We start from the raw sequence: 17,015 nt of genomic DNA, 5'->3' as shown, positions 1-17,015 counted from the left end.
CCCAATGCGAGGCTGTGACCCACATCAGGTATTATTTTATTTTATTTTTTTTAATTACATTTTTTAAAAAGTGAATAAACCTTATAATGATGTATTTTGACTTAAATGTTTTTACAGGTTATATTTATATAAAAGCTCATCCGACCCATACCAATATGTGTACTCACTGACATCAATGCTTGTCTTTAATCATTGACTGTTTATGAGAGCTGGACCGAGTGAGTGTGATGTCACCCATAGAATATTGTTTACTACCGGCTCCAACAAAATGATTCCAATTAAGTTGCCATTTATGAAGTTTCGAACACTCAATGTGAGACCACTTTATTGTAATGGAGGCATCTGATTGGTCAGTTTACGTAAGGGATGACACCCTACGAGGTCTGCATGATCAGAAATTGATAGATGAGGCGGAAGTCTGAATTGTCTGATTACTTCTGCTCGTTCATTTCTGATCACGCACTCCTCGTCAGGCATTATCCCGTGTACACCATGGTCACCTACAAAAGAAATAAATATTCAATCACAATTTTAAATTGTTTTTCACAAAAAGTGGACTATTTCAACCATTACTGAGCCTGCACGACCTCGCTCTGCAGTAGTAGAGGAAAGAGGAATATACTGTATTCTATACATCATGATAAGTTAAAGAAAGCATAATTTCCGACGGAAAGTTCCCCTCTTACCTTTTGTTTGTGTCTAGTCACAACAATAAAACAAAATCTAAATGTTTCAGTTCCTAGTCGTGTCTCATTCTGCTGCTTCAAAGTGATCAAATTCACCAGACAGCTTGAAGGAAATATAAAGTCCCTCATGTCTTTTCTACTTTCTAACTGTTGTGATAAACTGTGGAATAAGGTATCGATATGTACCTATATTGAAAGTTTCTATTGCTCCAATAATTAACTGGTGTTTAAACCAGCACAAAAATATAGACCGTTCAGGATAAATGACAGGAACTCCTTTTTTCTGTGAGGATGATCATTTTTAACCATACAGCCAATCGGAATTGAGTATTTACTCGAACCATGGTGTAAAACATAAATAAGTTGCACCAGAGAAAAAATATATAAAAATTTAGTATTAACAAGAGCACGTTAAACAAAAAGTAAGAATGGTTATTCTGACAAACAGAAAGCTGTTTATGTTGGGTTCTTTTTTTTTTTATTAACAAACACTGCAAATACAAAATACCAAATACAAAACTCCACACTGTGCAAAAAACAATTTTCATTATGTTGGCTTGTTGGAACCAGTGGGTACTTCCTGTTTGGAACGTCCAATCAGTCCAGGTCTCATGTACAGTCAATGGGTATAACCCGTTTTTGAATGAACAAAGCATCAGACAAAAAAGGTGGATTTACAATAAGTTAGCATGAAATATTATAGTAATTCCTGATAGAAAGCAAACAAATGACTGTAAGTGCTTGGACATTGCTTCGTTGAAGCAGCATAGATTAAAACACAGAATTGGAGACCATCGTGTTTTTTTTGTTTCAACGTTCAAGCAACGAGGGAGGAAATGGGTGGTTCTGCACACCTCAGCCATCAGCTGGTTGTGGCGGTGGGAACAGTCCAATCTTTTTTAAAAGGCCAGTGTGATTCTAACTGGGGGGGTGAAATCTCATGATGGCAAACTCATGTGCCAGAGTTCAGAGAATGCCAGCTTATTGCTCCTGAAAAGGTCACTGAGCTAGAAGGAGAATAAAAAAAATCTTTAGCAGTTTTTGTGTGTGTGTGTCTCCATTGTATTTGATGCTGTCTTTCTTTATCTGCCGTGCTCAAAGGAGCGGCGCTGGCTGCCATCCGCTGCCCCCAACTGTGCCTCTCCCTGCTCCTGTCACACTTGGGGTGTGTTACCTTCAGCAACACCAGGAGGGCGACGCTTTAAAACCCACCTGAGCGCGAAAATCAATCGTGAGAGGAATAAATCCCAACGATAACGAGGGCTAATGATAATTGCCCCCCCCCAAATCGGAATAAATCTGACTCCTGGTACAAACAGCTCCTGGCACCGCAGCTGCAACATGATTCAGAGTCGCTTTGATGTTTATTTGGAGATGCATCTTCGCCCAAGGTGAGAATGAAGCTGCAGAGCGGTTGGACAACGAAGGAGCTCGCATGGGTGCCATCCTTCGCTCATGATTGCGCAATCGCACCGACACTCTTGTGGGGGCCCGCCCACTTCCTGTTTCATTGAGGCCCTCCCCAGCACAACGGCTGCAGCAGACGCAGGGGCAGCGGTGCAGCACAAACTTTGGCCAATTTAATGAGCGTTCATCAAATGCTGGCAATAAAAATTAAAGCTCCGTTTGGTCTCAGGTTGCTAAAATACACAAACACACACGAACACACACCCACTCGTCCTGTGGTGAATTGGTCACGGACGGCAGTCGTCCCCTCCAGAGTCGGGGCAGCAAGACAACTGTCAATCAAGCAAGGCCGCACAGATTAGGACCCTCCCACCACTAACGCACACATGTGGGACAATTGACTGTATATGAGAACTGGACTGAGTGCCCCCCCCCCCCCCCCACTGCATTCCATACAGGAAGTACCTGCTAAAATCCCTTAGAGAAATAAACAGCAATTACTCAGTCAATTTATTGTTTCAACATGTTCTTGATAATCCTAATTCTTTTCATATTTTTTCCGTAGTGCAATTTATTAAAGTTGTAAACTGACCAATCAGAAGCCCCAATCAAATGTAGTCTTCTGTTAAACGTTCAAAACACTTGACAGATTTCGTGTAGCCTAATTTCAAGTGGTAGGGGTGTGGTCTTCGGACATGCTCACTCCTGATTGGCAAGAGTAATGAACAGTGATTGGTCCAAGTCAGTCTGAGTCATCGTTTCTATAGCAACCACTCTTGCAAATCAGGAGTGACCTTGTTGGAAGTCCACACACATTCCATTAAAAACAGACTAGACTAAATCTGTCAAACATTTGGAACGCTCACTTCTGGCTCCAAAAAAATTTAAGTCAGACCAGACAAGGTCAGTAAGCAGTGATTGGTCCGATTTAGTGTGAGCCATTGTTTCTATGGCAACTATTTAACTATTTTATATCAAACATTTAGAACGCTAAACGGGACACCACCTATGTTTAGTGAGGCATCTGATTGGTCAGTTTATAACTTGAATAACTGGCAATATAGAAAACATATTCAACATATGATTATATTTACATATATTTCAACAGAAGTCTTTGGGATTTTGGCGTCTGGGAGCCGGTTGGGTACTTTACATTTGGAATGCAAAGGGGGAGGGGCTACTTCCAGTTTTCATATACAGGCAATGACTCCAAACGATTCTGACCAATCACTGCTTATTGACGACATCTGGCTCCAACATGGCGGCGTCCATATTTCGTTGGAGGCAGAAGTAAGCCCTTTTCTCACTCGGTCAGTGGTGGGACCCCCCACGCTCCTCTGCCTCCAACCAACCTCGGAGTCAACCGATCCGAGGAGTCAGCACTTTTCAGGAGAGCCTGAGAGATGTCATGCTGAATAATGCGTCCTATGAATAAAACACATTAGCTACAAACACGTTGAATTATTCACATTTCAGAGCCTCCCTCCCCCCCCGACATTAGTTCTTCAGTGATCAGAGGCGTTCGCACAGACTCCTCAGAGCCTCCGTCTCCCTCATGTACGCTCCGTCTCGCTGCTCTGATCATCAGCTCACTGTTTTTGTCATCTGTGTTTTGTTAATCCCTCTCTGTTCCCTCTGAATCTCCTCTCAGCTGACTTTCCGCTGATGGCAACTGTCTATTTATACTTCTCAAGTCACTTTTTTTTTTTTTTGTTCCCCGAGATATCTCAGTATTTATCTAAAGAGCTCTGGAAGATTGTGAGGAGCGCGTTTGTTCTGAGAGAATCTTTGATGACTCATGAACCCACGGCGCCTCCAAATGAATTCATCATTTACCGATAATCTGAGGCTAAAGCGGCTGTGAATTTGAAGGAGAAACAAAAGACAAACGAGTGAAGGGGGGTGGGGGGGTGATAATGACACACTTGACCTAATCTGAATCATTTGCTCGATTGGTTTCCAGTCAAAAGCATCATTTGAACCCAAACAAATCCAGAAACAATGGAGCCTTCTAACAAGGCAGAATAGGAAAAATGTAACTTTCTTTTTCTGTCACAATAATTTGGACCTCTTATTTTTAGCTAAAGTGCTAAAGATTTTCAACAACATAGAAAAGGTCAACTTTAACCATTCAGCATCTGAGCCGTCGGCAGTGACATCTAAATAACACACGCCCTTTGACCTACCGTAAATTTTGGACTGTTTATGCGATCAACGTGAATCAGCTGATTCCAACGCAAAGAAGAGGCTTTTAACTAGGTGTGTAACGGTACACTAAAACCTCAATTGGTACATTTTTGGTATTTTTTCGGTAAAAAAAAGGCAGAAATACATGCCAATTAATAATAAATATTGTTGAAGTAAGAAAATTAGATTAGAAAACTGTAATAATGTTGACTGATTAAGGCTGATTGCACAGACATAAATTAAAGCAGTGTGTGGGCCGCAATTGCCCTTGCTACCACCCCATCACCCCCTTCCTTTCGACCCTCCCCCCCCACTGGCTTAGCAGCTACTACACGCCCCTCACTCTACACCTGTGCCACCTGGGTCGCCTGGGGCTGACAAACCAGTCTATGTAAATTGTAGCAGAATCGGCGAAAGTAACCTTTTGGACTTCTGGTTTTTGGACTGAGTTTTTTTTTGTTAACCACGCCCACGTTCCCAATTTGTATCATATTGTTCAGTTTGAGCCAGCGATTTATATATAAAGTTTTCACGACAGTTCGAAAAATGAACGAGCAACAGGGTGACGCCACATTGCGAGCTCGCCACATTAACGCCATTCAAGATTCCCACATTTTTTCCCACATTTTTTCCCATGTAGCTTCCCAATGATGTCCAAGTAGTTAGGACGCCATAGATCAAAATCGCTAGGAGGAGTTTACATTTGTTACTAAAGGTAATATTATTGGAAAGACGGCTGCCTCTTTTGTAGGTCAAAGGTCAATGAAACATTGGTTATGGTTGTAGACTTCAGCTGGTGGCGTTTGTGTGAAATTGCCTCAGATAAAAGTTTTATCCCATATTGTGCGAAAATGTGAAAATCTGCTGATTTCACACTTTGCCACACAATGGCTGCCAAGCGGTAGGTCCTGTGGCCATACCAACAGCTTCAAAACTTCCTTTGGATTCTGGTGTTTTGGTTTCATTAGTGGATTTTGAAATACTTTTTTGAGCCCCATAAGATATTTTGTCAATGACATCATGAGTAAAATTCATTTGGCCTGATACTGAGTGCGTGCAAATTTTGCTTATTTTTTGAGAAAGTGGTGGGGGCCAAATCTTTGCTAAGAAAAAAAATTGCATAAACGGTTCTTACAGTTCTAGATTTCTGCGGGCCGTAACTATGAGGTAAAAGAAAAGGCTTCAGGTGAGGTTTTATAGGAGCTGCAGTATTTTCAGTTGACCTGTGCACTACTTATCCTATTTATAGGCCGCTGACTCGTCCAAAGACAAACACTGGCTCAACAGGGAAGCTGCGCTGGGACTACCTCTACTTTTGAAACCCAACAACTGAGAAACAGCTGTTCAAAGTGACTGATGAGCGCACAATGTAGCGTCTCATCGTTGTGTGTTGTTTGGGACGTCTACATCAGTCTTTGCAGGACACACATACACACCAAGCCAGCCCCTTAGACGGCACAATGTGACGTCAACGGTCACAAACCTGCTTCTGCTGCCACGGCGACTCCTATCTGAGTCACAGAGGCTTAGTCTCTCACGCCTCTGAGGTCAGAGCGAGTCAACACTCACCAACAGATAAGACAACAGATTTTTTCTTGACAGGTTTTGTACTCACCAGTGCACAGTAGGTCTCTGGAGGGTCTCCACAGGTGATGTTGGGCGGATCCAGGCTAACCTTCAAGTACTGGGTCATGTCCGCTGCCTCTGGTTGGCAAGCCATGTAGTCCCAGGTTAGACCGTCTTCTGAGTAAACCTGGGACTTGCACACGTCGTAGTGGCCCCAAGCCGCGGGGTAGTGCTGCATGGCTGCGTGGCAAACGGCGGTCCATATCGCTTGCAGCGTTAACGCGAGCTGGAAATGCATGGCTGTTCCTGCGTAGCTCCCTCTAATGGAGCCGTCTCCTCCTGACAGGGGGGTCAAATAAGAGTTCGCTCTTCCTGTTATTCACCTAAATGAGGTGAAGAGGCATGTCCCTTCAAGTGAGGCAAAAGGCGGTTTTTCCAAGCGGGCTGCTGTTGGCTTTCCCTGTCACTTCCAAGTTATCCTAAAAGGTAGGTAACTCTGAGAGACAGCGAGGTTACTGGTCCACTGAGAAGATAAGAGGATGGCGGAGGAAAAGGTGGTGGTATGGGGGTGGGGGCAACAAAGAGATAACCCTCTGACAAGCTGATGGGAAGATGAGTGGCAGGCCTCCTCAGCTTGCCCGGCTGTCAATCACGGTCATCGTCCCGCTTGGTGATCCGGCACTGCGGAGAAACAGAAGAAGAAGGGGGGGGAGCGGTGGTGGTGAGAAAACCTCCCTTATGGGAAGATAAACTGACACAAGGAACACATTAGCTTGAGTTTACTGCGTCAGGAGGAGCTGCGTTCGTGAACAGAAAGTGGGATGGATGCGAGAGAGAGGTGCCGTGTTGGTATTTGTTGTCCATCAAAACAGTATAAAAAAGAAAAAGTCAGTGAGTGAAGCCATCAGTGTGAGCTGCATCCTGCAGCTTTGACACAACACCAGGGCACTCAAGGATATCAGGTTCTCTTTCTTACAGCTTTCTCTCGCACCCCGACTGCTCTGATATTCTATTTACCAAATCCAATATTTGGTACAGACACCGCTATTTTTAGCATTATGCTGAAGTCTTAAACTCTTAGTTTGTGGAGATGCATGGTTTAGGACCAGTTTTCTTGAGTGTAGCGTTTTTTAAGCTAGGTTTCTTTCTTTAAGATTCCTTTCATTGTATTTTCTGCACTGAAGAGTAAACCGTATTTTAAAGGAGACAAGGGGTCTGATGGACTGGACCATCTAGAGCAGCGGTCCCCAACCCGGACCGTTTCCGTTTCATTTATTTCGGAATCTGAAAGAAATTTTTTTATGTTGTATGGTGGGCCCTACAGACTAGATCACCGATCCAAAACCCCCGGGGCGCGGACCGGTACCGGTGGGTCATTTGGTACCGGGCCACACAGAAAGAAGAAATAACTGACATTACTTCTGTTTTTTTTTATTTTGGAATCTGAAAGATGTTTTATTTTGAAAAATTGCCAGAATCTCTGTTACATCCGTCTATGTCACTCTTGACGCAGGCCAAGGCGCTCTTCTCGGTCATGTGATAGGTTACCGCAAAAATAAAACCCAGGAGCTAGCAAAATGAGTAAGAAGCAAACGTCTTTGGAAAGTTTCTTTGTCAAGGGGAAAAGAGACAGGAGACAGAAGAGGAGCCTTTGACTTCCAAAAACAAGAAAGCTACATTTGTACCATGAGTGTGGGAAGGGGAGAGGATGATGACACCTGTACAATGTTATGCGTGTCAAAATAAAAGCTCAGGATTTGTCTTGTCACGTCTCTCTGCCTGGGTTCATGTTCAAAGGCTGGTCCGTGAAAACTTTTTCTGACGTCAAACCGGTCCGTGGCACAAACAAGGTTGGGGACCGCTGATCTAAAGTATATGCTGCCTTCACCAAACTGTGGTTGGGATAGGCTCCAGCAACCCAGTTACCTTGAAAGGGATTAATTGGGTACAGGAAATAGATGATTTCCCTCCAGTTTTTCTGCACTTAGGCCCCCCCAAAAACTGCATTTATGACAGATTTGTCCAATTATTGCCTCGGATTTTCTAATAAATAATGCAAATTGTTTTTTTTTTGCTTTCAGTGATTAAGTTTTCTTATTAGCTATTTCACAATCCACAAAGTCAACAATGTTACAAACAATTCAGCAATAACTATTGGGATTTTCTTTAAACAATGGATATAAAAGTCAAAGTAGAAACACCAAGTCCTCTTTCACAGCAGTCTGTTAATAATTTATTATTACAGGTAGGATTTATTTCTTTTGCATGTGTAGCAAAATGTAAGGAAACAGATTTTTAAAATATATATTATGTTTACAGCAACATATCCCATTACTTATTATGCAAATGTTTTTTACCAGTGTGTCATTTTTATATCTTGCCTATAAATATTTACTCTTATCTTGCACAAAAAAGCATTCCTTTTGATTACATATCTTAATTTCACAGAAGTGCCCCAAATTCTATCAGCAGCCCTGTAATCTGACCTGTCCACCACAATTAAAAAAGCGTCCAGATATCGTTAGAAACTCTCACAGCTAATGTTTTTTAAGTAAAGGCCAAGCTGAGGCGGGAGGGCGGCTCAAATAGATTCTCTGATGCTCGTCTGTGAGATCGAAGACATTTTCTTTAAAGTGCCAAAATTGAAGCGTTATGGATCCAACAGACTTTTATGAGTCAAGTTGCTCGACCAAATCAAACGCTGAAACTTGTTCAGCCGTGAAATACGGCGGTGCTCTCTGAGAGTGCGGTCCAGAGTTCTGCAGCAGAGACAGAGAGCATGAGGCAGCATCCAACGCTCTCTGTGACTGAACGTAGACAAGCCCCTATGCAATATTCATTACATTCGCTGGTAATTTGCTATAAGATACCTCCACGTCTTTAAGATCATTAACTGTTCCGTCTTCCAATCTATTCAAACATTAAGTGTTACGCCACAGAAGGGTCCAGACAGTTGAGGAAAAATCTGTGCAGCAGAATCAGGTGATGGAAGCAAGACAAAAGCCAGAAAATGAGTTTAAAAAAAAAAAGGTTTTCCGATTAAGTTTCCATTAGGGTTATGCGATATGAGGAGAACTTGCGATATAAGTGATCAATATTGCGTTGATGATATGACTTGTTGTAGATGAACAAAAAGAAGCACAGCTAAGACATCCCTTCTAATTCCCTGCAACACTCTCATTTCAATAAAAGTCAACTTAAATAATAGTGCAAAGTACGGTATGATACAGTATGTTGCGGTACACTGTGGTCCAGTATTTTGAGTGTTTTCATTTTAAAATTGACCTATTAAACTGTACGAAAGCATTCAATTTTTGTTCCCTGTTGGCTGTAGATCCATAGAAAAATGGAACAGAACAATAAGGTTCAGTGTCTTGCCCAAGGACACTTTGACACATGGGTGTGCAAGGAGGGAATTGAACCTGCAATCTCACGGTCATGGGTCGACCGCCCTACCGCTGCACCACGGCTGCCCCCAAACTTAGGGCAGAGCAACTGTTGTCACATGATGAAACCCGTTGATCAGCGTAAGGTCATTATGACAAAGAAAAAGTGCCAAACATCTCCGGATGTATTCGTCGTTGCCGCCCGCAATCTTCTCTCAAACAAGATAAAATGACTTGTTTATACGAAGTACCGAAAAACTAGCGGGGGAAAAAAAGAGCTGCTGGATGGCCTCCATTGTTGTTCCTAATAGCTTCGCTTTTACTGAAGTCGCACTACTATGACGCAAGCTACAAAATGGGTGTACAGCTCACATTGGCCATGACAGTCCAACTGTGATTGAAAAGGCTGACCTGCATTGCCTGGACCATGCTAAACCAGACACGACTGCTTGGTGGAAACAAGGCTCAGGTTATTTCAATAGGAAACAGGTAGGAACTTGTGTGTTGGAGAAACGCGTCAAACAACAACTATTTACCATTTTGGTAGTGCTGACCTACATTACGAACAATGTAGGTAGAGTGTTTACTTGGGCTTTTTAAAAACAAGATAACCATTTATCGCAGTATACATCGTCTTTGTTATACGCCGATTTCTATGCTGTATACTTTCGGTTTATTGTGCAGGCCTAGTTTCCATGAAATAAATTGATATTAAAATATATTTTATAAATGAAAACACCCAAAGTAATGTTTACAGACTCTTCTTTTAGATCAGTTTATAATCTTTAAATTAATTCCTTTAAATGAGCAACATTTAAAACAATAAAACATTCATTTTTGTCAGATTTTGGAATGTTAATAAACAACATTTTGTAAGAAGACTGTGAGAAAACTTAAACTGATAAATAATAATCAGTCATTTGTTTATTTTTCACATAAATTCATAAAGGCAATGACCTTTGATTGGCAAACAGAACTGTACTTTTCAGACTGTAAAAGTCGCTCTGGCTTAGAAATTGCAGCTGCAAAAAAATGCATAACAAAGAAAGAAAATTCCGGTCACTCCAGAGTCAAAGTTTGCAAAACTTTTACTCTGTAAAATGATATTTTCAGATTATCTGCTTAATGAAGCATAAAGAGCTTGTAATAAATAAGTAAAAGAATGTAAATAAGATATGTATAAACTTTATAAATTGTTGTTGTTGATGATAAATTTCAAATTTAAAATATGAAAAGGTGTATTTTCTTTTTTGGTCATTTTGATTACAAGAAACAAAAAAAGGCACATTTTATATCAAATTATTATATAAAGCATCATACAGGTTTAAGTGAGTTTGTTATTGATAAATTGGTCTTTAAAGAATGATTTTTAAATCAGTTAAAACAAACCTATAAATATTTCAGTAAAGCTGTGACTAAATGTTTTTCAGCAACATCAAAGCTGTAAGAAAATAATCTAATATTTTCTTCACTTTGTATTTCATTTGGATTCGGCCTCAGTTTGATGATCTCTAATCACCATTTTTACCTGTCATCAACAGTGACACATGCTTGCTTTTGATTAGTTTTAACACAGACATGTGTGATCAGATGACTTAACAATGATGTCCCAACAGTGAGCCAGAGGGATGATGGGAAATTTCCTGCTCCAGATGAAAGTCTGACCGACACCTCCACACATCTGTTGGGGGTTTTACGCCGCGGATCGCCTTCAAATCTCCAAACTTTGATCCGTTGGGATCAGATTGGTGGCGTGTGCAGCCGCGTTCAAATAAAATGAGATCATATTCACGAAACACTTCCCGTTTATTATGCAGAGAGCGGTTCAAATACCCTCCGAGGTGAAAGCGTGTGATGAAAAGCTGCCGAGCACAAGCTGCCGGATGACAAATGTGCAACATGAGTGTGAGACTGACAACTGTAAACCTGCTGTAGCTTTGCATTTACATATGATCTACCTGAGTCCTAATGAGAGCTCCAAACAATAAAGCCAAAGCCTTGTAATAGAAAGAGAGAGAATGTATGCAGATGACGAGCTGTGATGCACATAGGGGACCTCTGAAGAAAGATTGCTATTTTTGTTTGCCTTGCCTTATGCTAATCAGAAGTATTGTGACAGAGTCAAACAATTTATAGGTTATTTATAGGATTTCAGTGTTTTTATTTGGCCTTAACTTCAATTTGGTGTAATTTAAAGCCTCCTTTACAGATCTACTGAGGTCAAATAGAGCTTTTATGACGCCCTCTGATAATAATTGTGTTTTATTTTGTTCTTGTGGCATTATTCTGATGATGGAGGACATAAATTCAGAAAATTAAGCTCAAAATTGCATTTCTGAGTATTTCTCTATTCAATTTTTGTGAATAAGGAGCAGACAAAAAAATGCGGTTTGAAAAAATAACGTATTTGTGATGTAGAAAATAATGCTCAGCGGGCCTCAAGCTCCCTGCTCCGCTCAATTCTGATGCATCCACATGCACCGGTAATGTTAGGTTGGGGCTGTTTGATGCTGTAACCTAGTGGGAGAGAGTGGAAACAAAGATCTCTTATTATTAGGGAAGAGGGGGCAGGGTTGCTTTGTCCCAACAGTTCTGCAAAAAAGTCAGATGTGCGACTATGTCCAAGAAAACAGCTAAAAACAGCGTAACCATAATTAAAAGGCCACTGGGAAGCTTTTACAATAGATTTGACAAAAATTGGAGGGCAACTTTTAGGGTCTGATGGGAAAAGAACGCAAAAAAAGGGAAAAAGTTCAATCCTTATCTTTGCCAACTTGTTAAATAATTCACACTAATAGAAAAAAGGACGATTTAATACAATTGTTTCAGCCACACAGCAAAATACAAAGTATTGCATGAATCAGCAAATTCCTCTGTTAGCTACGGAGACCCTGAAGTCCAAATCACATCAACTAATGCAAAAACAAAGGATCATAACAAAAAACAAAATTACATTTTAAAAATACAAAAACAAAATTCCAAACATAAAAAAAAACATTTTGATAAGCAAAAATTAATTTTCAGAAATTAATCAATCAGTGACATCCCATAATACCAACCTTTTCCTGTTTCATATATTGTTTGAATTTTAATGTTTTAATTTGATTACTGGAAATTATTTTTGCCTTCTGAAATATGTAGTTTTATTCTTTGGAGTTTAGTTTTGTTTTTTGTGGAATTATGTTTCGGTTTCATGTAATTTTGCGTTTTTGAATAGTTTGTTTTGCTTTTTTAAATAGTTGTCCTCAATATGTTTCTGCATTGAGTGATCTGGTGATGTGTTTTGCACTTCAGGGCCACCGTAGTTTCGACTTATTAAATCCATGAAATAAAGTTTCCGAAATCAGTGGGGAAAAATAGGCAAATATCTGTTTTATGAGAAAAGACAGAAAGAGGAAGAAGCAGTTCAGGTGGGAAGAGCGAATGAAGCACCTTAAATGTAAAATGTAAGAATGTCAATGGGGGGGAGAAGTCACCAGGTGAGGAAGATGCCAATTATCCAGAGGAACTCTTGGCACAGAGCTCCCTGTTCCCATTAACGGACATAATATCGGCACGTTGAGGAGGACACGAAAGAGTGGGTGGCGGCGTGCGTCTGTGTGCATTCCACACACGCAAGCGGGTGGTTAAAAAACGGCTGAAGTCACGGGTAATGAGACAACAAGCTCGTGCGAGGGCTTCCATAACAAGCGGTGCGATCACAAAAGCCGGGCCGTCGCTGCTCCGCTACCCCGGACACCGCCGCCCCTTCCTCTCATTACTCCCTGCTCATAACCCTCTGTCGCCCCGAGGAGACGAGGTGAGGGGAGAGTAAAGGGGAGCAGATGGATGGAGTGCGGAGGTGCATTTTAAGTGAGAAAGAGGTTTATTTTAGGGCAGGCTGCTCGCTCCAAGCATCGATCAAGGTCTGAGGAAATCAGACGAGGTGGGTTTGCGGGAAGTCGAAAGTTCTCTAACGCACAAAAATATATATCACTTTGTCGGCAAAGAGCAGTAAACAGGTTCAGTAATAGGAAGAGATTATAGAAAGAGGTCAGATAAAGTTAAGAAGGGCGCATCGTCAATGAATGGTCTATTTTCAAACTTATGACAAGTAAAAGGTGCACCAAACAGTAATGCCAATAAGCCTGTTAGAATATAGCTATGTTAGCATATTCAAAATATATATATGTGTGTGTGTGTGTGTGTGTGTGTGTGTGTGTGTGTGTGTGTGTGTGTGTGTGTGTGTGTGTGTGTTTATATATATATATATATATATATATATATATATATATATATATATAATTTTTTTAAAGGGTTACTGTAGCTATGTTTCCATTTCCGTTTACCATAAGATTTCGCAAATTGAATTTGCATTAATAAATAGGCCTAATGGAAACACCACAATTTCAAACAAAATCGTATTTATCAAAAAAAAGGTTTTTGCACTTGGAGGAGGTGATCTTTGAAATGAACATATTTACCAAAAGTGCAATGGAAACACTTTTTTTTAATTGGGTCACGTGACCAACAACCTTGGAGAGGACCACAGTGTCACACAGCTCATGAAAAGTTGAACGTGTCAGGATTTCCCTGAATCGCTTCATCCGTAGCCGCTCCCACATGTAAGGAGCTCACCGCTCCATGGCCTGGATAAGACGCAGATGTCTCCTTTGATAGATGATGATGAGCGCTCGTGTCGTGGCAGAACTATGAATCTATGCTTTAAATCCAAGTATTGTACACATCCTTGTTTCTGAATAACGTATCGTAAGAATTGGTTTGTGTTTATTTGCAAAAATAGGATTTAACGGAAAGTTTGTAATTGCGACATTGTGGTTTTTTTTACATTTCTAGAATTTTGATAAAGTTTTGCGCACATGTGGAATGGAAACGCAGTTAGTGACTACGCTAATTCCTAAACTCGTTAGTAACGCGAGAAAAAACAAACAAAAACAGAATGATAACCCTAAAACAAACCTTCGCTAATTTGAATGTTGACATTTTATACAAAGCCTTCTTTCTTTAGCTGGCTAGTGAATGAATGCTAATTCAAGCATACACAAGGTAGTTTAGACCTTGGTAATTATACCTTGCTTAATTTTACAACATACAATTTTTTTTCCATATCTACATCTTAGATTGGATTATCAATGATTAGAAAAAAAGTAGTGTCCTGGTCCCATAAAACTTACATATTTTTCGCGCTATAAGGCGCAATGTCAATAAATGGTCTTTTTTGAAAGTATGTCATATATGAGAATGTACGGAGCCCGTGTCCTGACATTAAAACACTAAAATACATCTCGTTCCCACAAATTAATATCTTCTAACCACAAATTAATATTTCATTCCCACAAGATAATATTCTGTTCCCTAAAAATACTATCTCGTTCCCTCGAAATAATTAATTAGTGCGAACCAAATAATTATTCACGTCATAAGTCATTCATAAACACGGATATGCTCTCCATCTGGCCGCAAAAGCCGCTTTCAGCAGTAACTTCTGTGTCTCTGTGACCCACATTTGTACAAGAAAGAAAAACAAGAATGATCAATTTATTATTGTCTCAATGAATATAGGAAAAATAACATAAGATTTATGATACCTAGGCTTGCTGCTTTGCCATTACGATTCACTGGACGCAGCTCCTAGCATTACAAACATGGATGTGAGCAACATCCAGTCATGCATTACACTTATCCAAGCTGCATTTTGATCAATCACTGTGTCCCTGTAACTGAAGTGAAACAACAAGACCAATGATTGGCTGGTCGAATTGCATCTTGGGTATGCGTGATGCATGACGTCGAGACATTGCTCAAATGTTGCACACACTTAGCTAAGTGCTAAGTCCGGTAGGCGACATTTTTCTGATTTTCATCAAGACAATACTAGATCGATCATTCTTGGTTTTATTTTTACCCCTATTGAATGCTCACAGAAACACGGAAGTAACGGAAGAAAGCGGCTTTTGCAGCAAGATGGACCGGGAGCGTACCACCAGTATTTAAATGAACGTGATTACCGATGCTTTTGTGCTTTTTAAAATAAATAAATCTGATCTCTAAACATCCTCCGTGTCTTCAATGCAATGTAATGAGACACACACAGACAGAAATGTGAAGGTATCTGCTGTAAATCTATGACGTGAGTAACAGGATAAATGATCGGCTAGTTAGCATGTAGCCTAATAGCCTTTGAATGTAAAGCGTCTGCTAAAGAGTTTGTTAATAAAAGACAAGTCCTGAATATTATTATTCCTATTCGACCCTAAAATACCATATCAGCTGGCGGTCTGTCAACCGGCCAGCCAGCTGCCTGAATGCCGGCATGACAAGCAAAAGAGCTCTGCGGCTGAGCTAGGAGCTATCCGGAGAGTCACTGCGGTATGGCAAAGCACAAGCTTGGGCATCCTAAATGTTATGATATTTTTCTTATTTTCAGTGAGACAATAATAAATTGATCATTCTTGTTTTTCTTTTTCCTTTCTTATGTCAAATTTGAAGCTGTAGAACTAAAATGATAAAACAAAATGTGAAGGTTTAATCAAACCAACAGATGGGACTTTTCTGAGAAAAAAAAGCGTAATAAGGAGCTGGCTGGATTTCATAACCATGGGTTTTGTTGACGGTGAGGAAAATCCCCTTTTCAACGTCCCGTTAAGTCAAGGATTTTTGCTGAACGTCTGCTTGTCAACAGTCAAGAGAAAAGTCAGGGAGAGGAGCCTGCGAGGATTCTCCATAACCCGCAAACATGTACCAGTCCTCAGAACAGAAAGGCCCCTCCCCGCTGTGCGGATAAGCAGGCGAGATACGGAATCAAAACTTCTAAAGACACAGCAACACGCAACACAGTGCTAAAGATGGGAACGAGGAGAATAATTGGAAAACAAAAGACGATATTACACCACAGGTGAGCTAAGGCCTTTGGCATGGGTCAGTAGGAGCGACTGCCACAGCATTTGGTGGAACTGATGAGCACAAAGAGGAAACTACTTTCATTATCTAGTATCTTTTAACAAGATTGTAATCATTTTCTGAATAAAAAGTTCAAAACACATTTAGTAAATGTGTGTTGTACTTCTGATCTGATCTGTTTTATGAAAAAAACATCCAACAACTCTGCCCTTATGCAAGCAGAATTAAGCAGTATTCATCTCAACGATCAAACTAATCAAATTCAACCCATATTCACTGTGGAAAATGTAGGGAGCCGGTTTAGCTCGTGCTGGTTTGTGGCGCCTTCCATCCGTGAAACCATGGTTTGACCCCGGGCTGCTCCCTGTTCCCTTCTCTACCTCTTTGCCGGTCCCAAGCCCGGTTTGAGAAGGTTGCCGGCGTAAAACATTGCCAAGTTTACCATGCGACTTGTTCGCTGTGGCGACCCCTGATGGGAGAAGCCGAAAGAGGAAGAAAATTCACTTTGAAAATGCAATATTGACTTGTGAAATCTATCCGTTATTTGGTTGAATTATTTATAATTGTTGTCTTATTCATGAAAAATTCCCTTTCTAAATCATTGATTGTGTTAACGCTCATTTTTATTAAATAGTAGTTTTAAAAGTAAAAGTTGACAATATTTGAATTAATCAATTTGAATAAATTGATTCAGATTTTGGATCAGTTTGTGAACTTGTGAAAAGAAATAGAATAGTTTGGCTGCAAGAAATCTTAATGAAATATTTAAAGAAAATCAAACATCCAGGTTTTGAAGACCTTTCAGACAAAACTGTATTGATCCAGGAGAGCGTAATTGTGCACTAAATTTGGACACAACTGTCAAATGACAGACACCCAATCA

At 40.4% G+C, this 17,015-nt stretch overlaps 1 protein-coding gene across 17 annotated transcripts in view; it reads right to left on the bottom strand.

The window, feature by feature from the left end:
* ntng1a (netrin g1a) overlaps positions 1-17,015 on the bottom strand; it is a 159,229-nt gene that overhangs the window by 123,367 nt on the left and 18,847 nt on the right. For 16 of the 17 annotated variants that reach the window (XM_078938770.1, XM_078938769.1, XM_078938777.1 and 13 more), the window contains one exon: positions 5,896-6,527. The exons of the other annotated variant lie outside the window; for it this stretch is intronic. In XM_078938770.1, coding sequence (XP_078794896.1) covers positions 5,896-6,144 — 249 coding nt within the window. In that variant the 5' untranslated portion in view covers positions 6,145-6,527. The remainder of the gene's footprint in view (positions 1-5,895; positions 6,528-17,015) is intronic. 17 annotated transcript variants of the gene reach the window in all.

This window comes from Oryzias latipes, chromosome 20 (genome assembly GCF_053564925.1).
Source record: "Oryzias latipes strain Hd-rR chromosome 20, Olatipes_Hd-rR_3.1".
Taxonomy (NCBI): domain Eukaryota; kingdom Metazoa; phylum Chordata; class Actinopteri; order Beloniformes; family Adrianichthyidae; genus Oryzias; species Oryzias latipes.
This window is presented reverse-complemented; position numbering and strand designations above follow the sequence as displayed.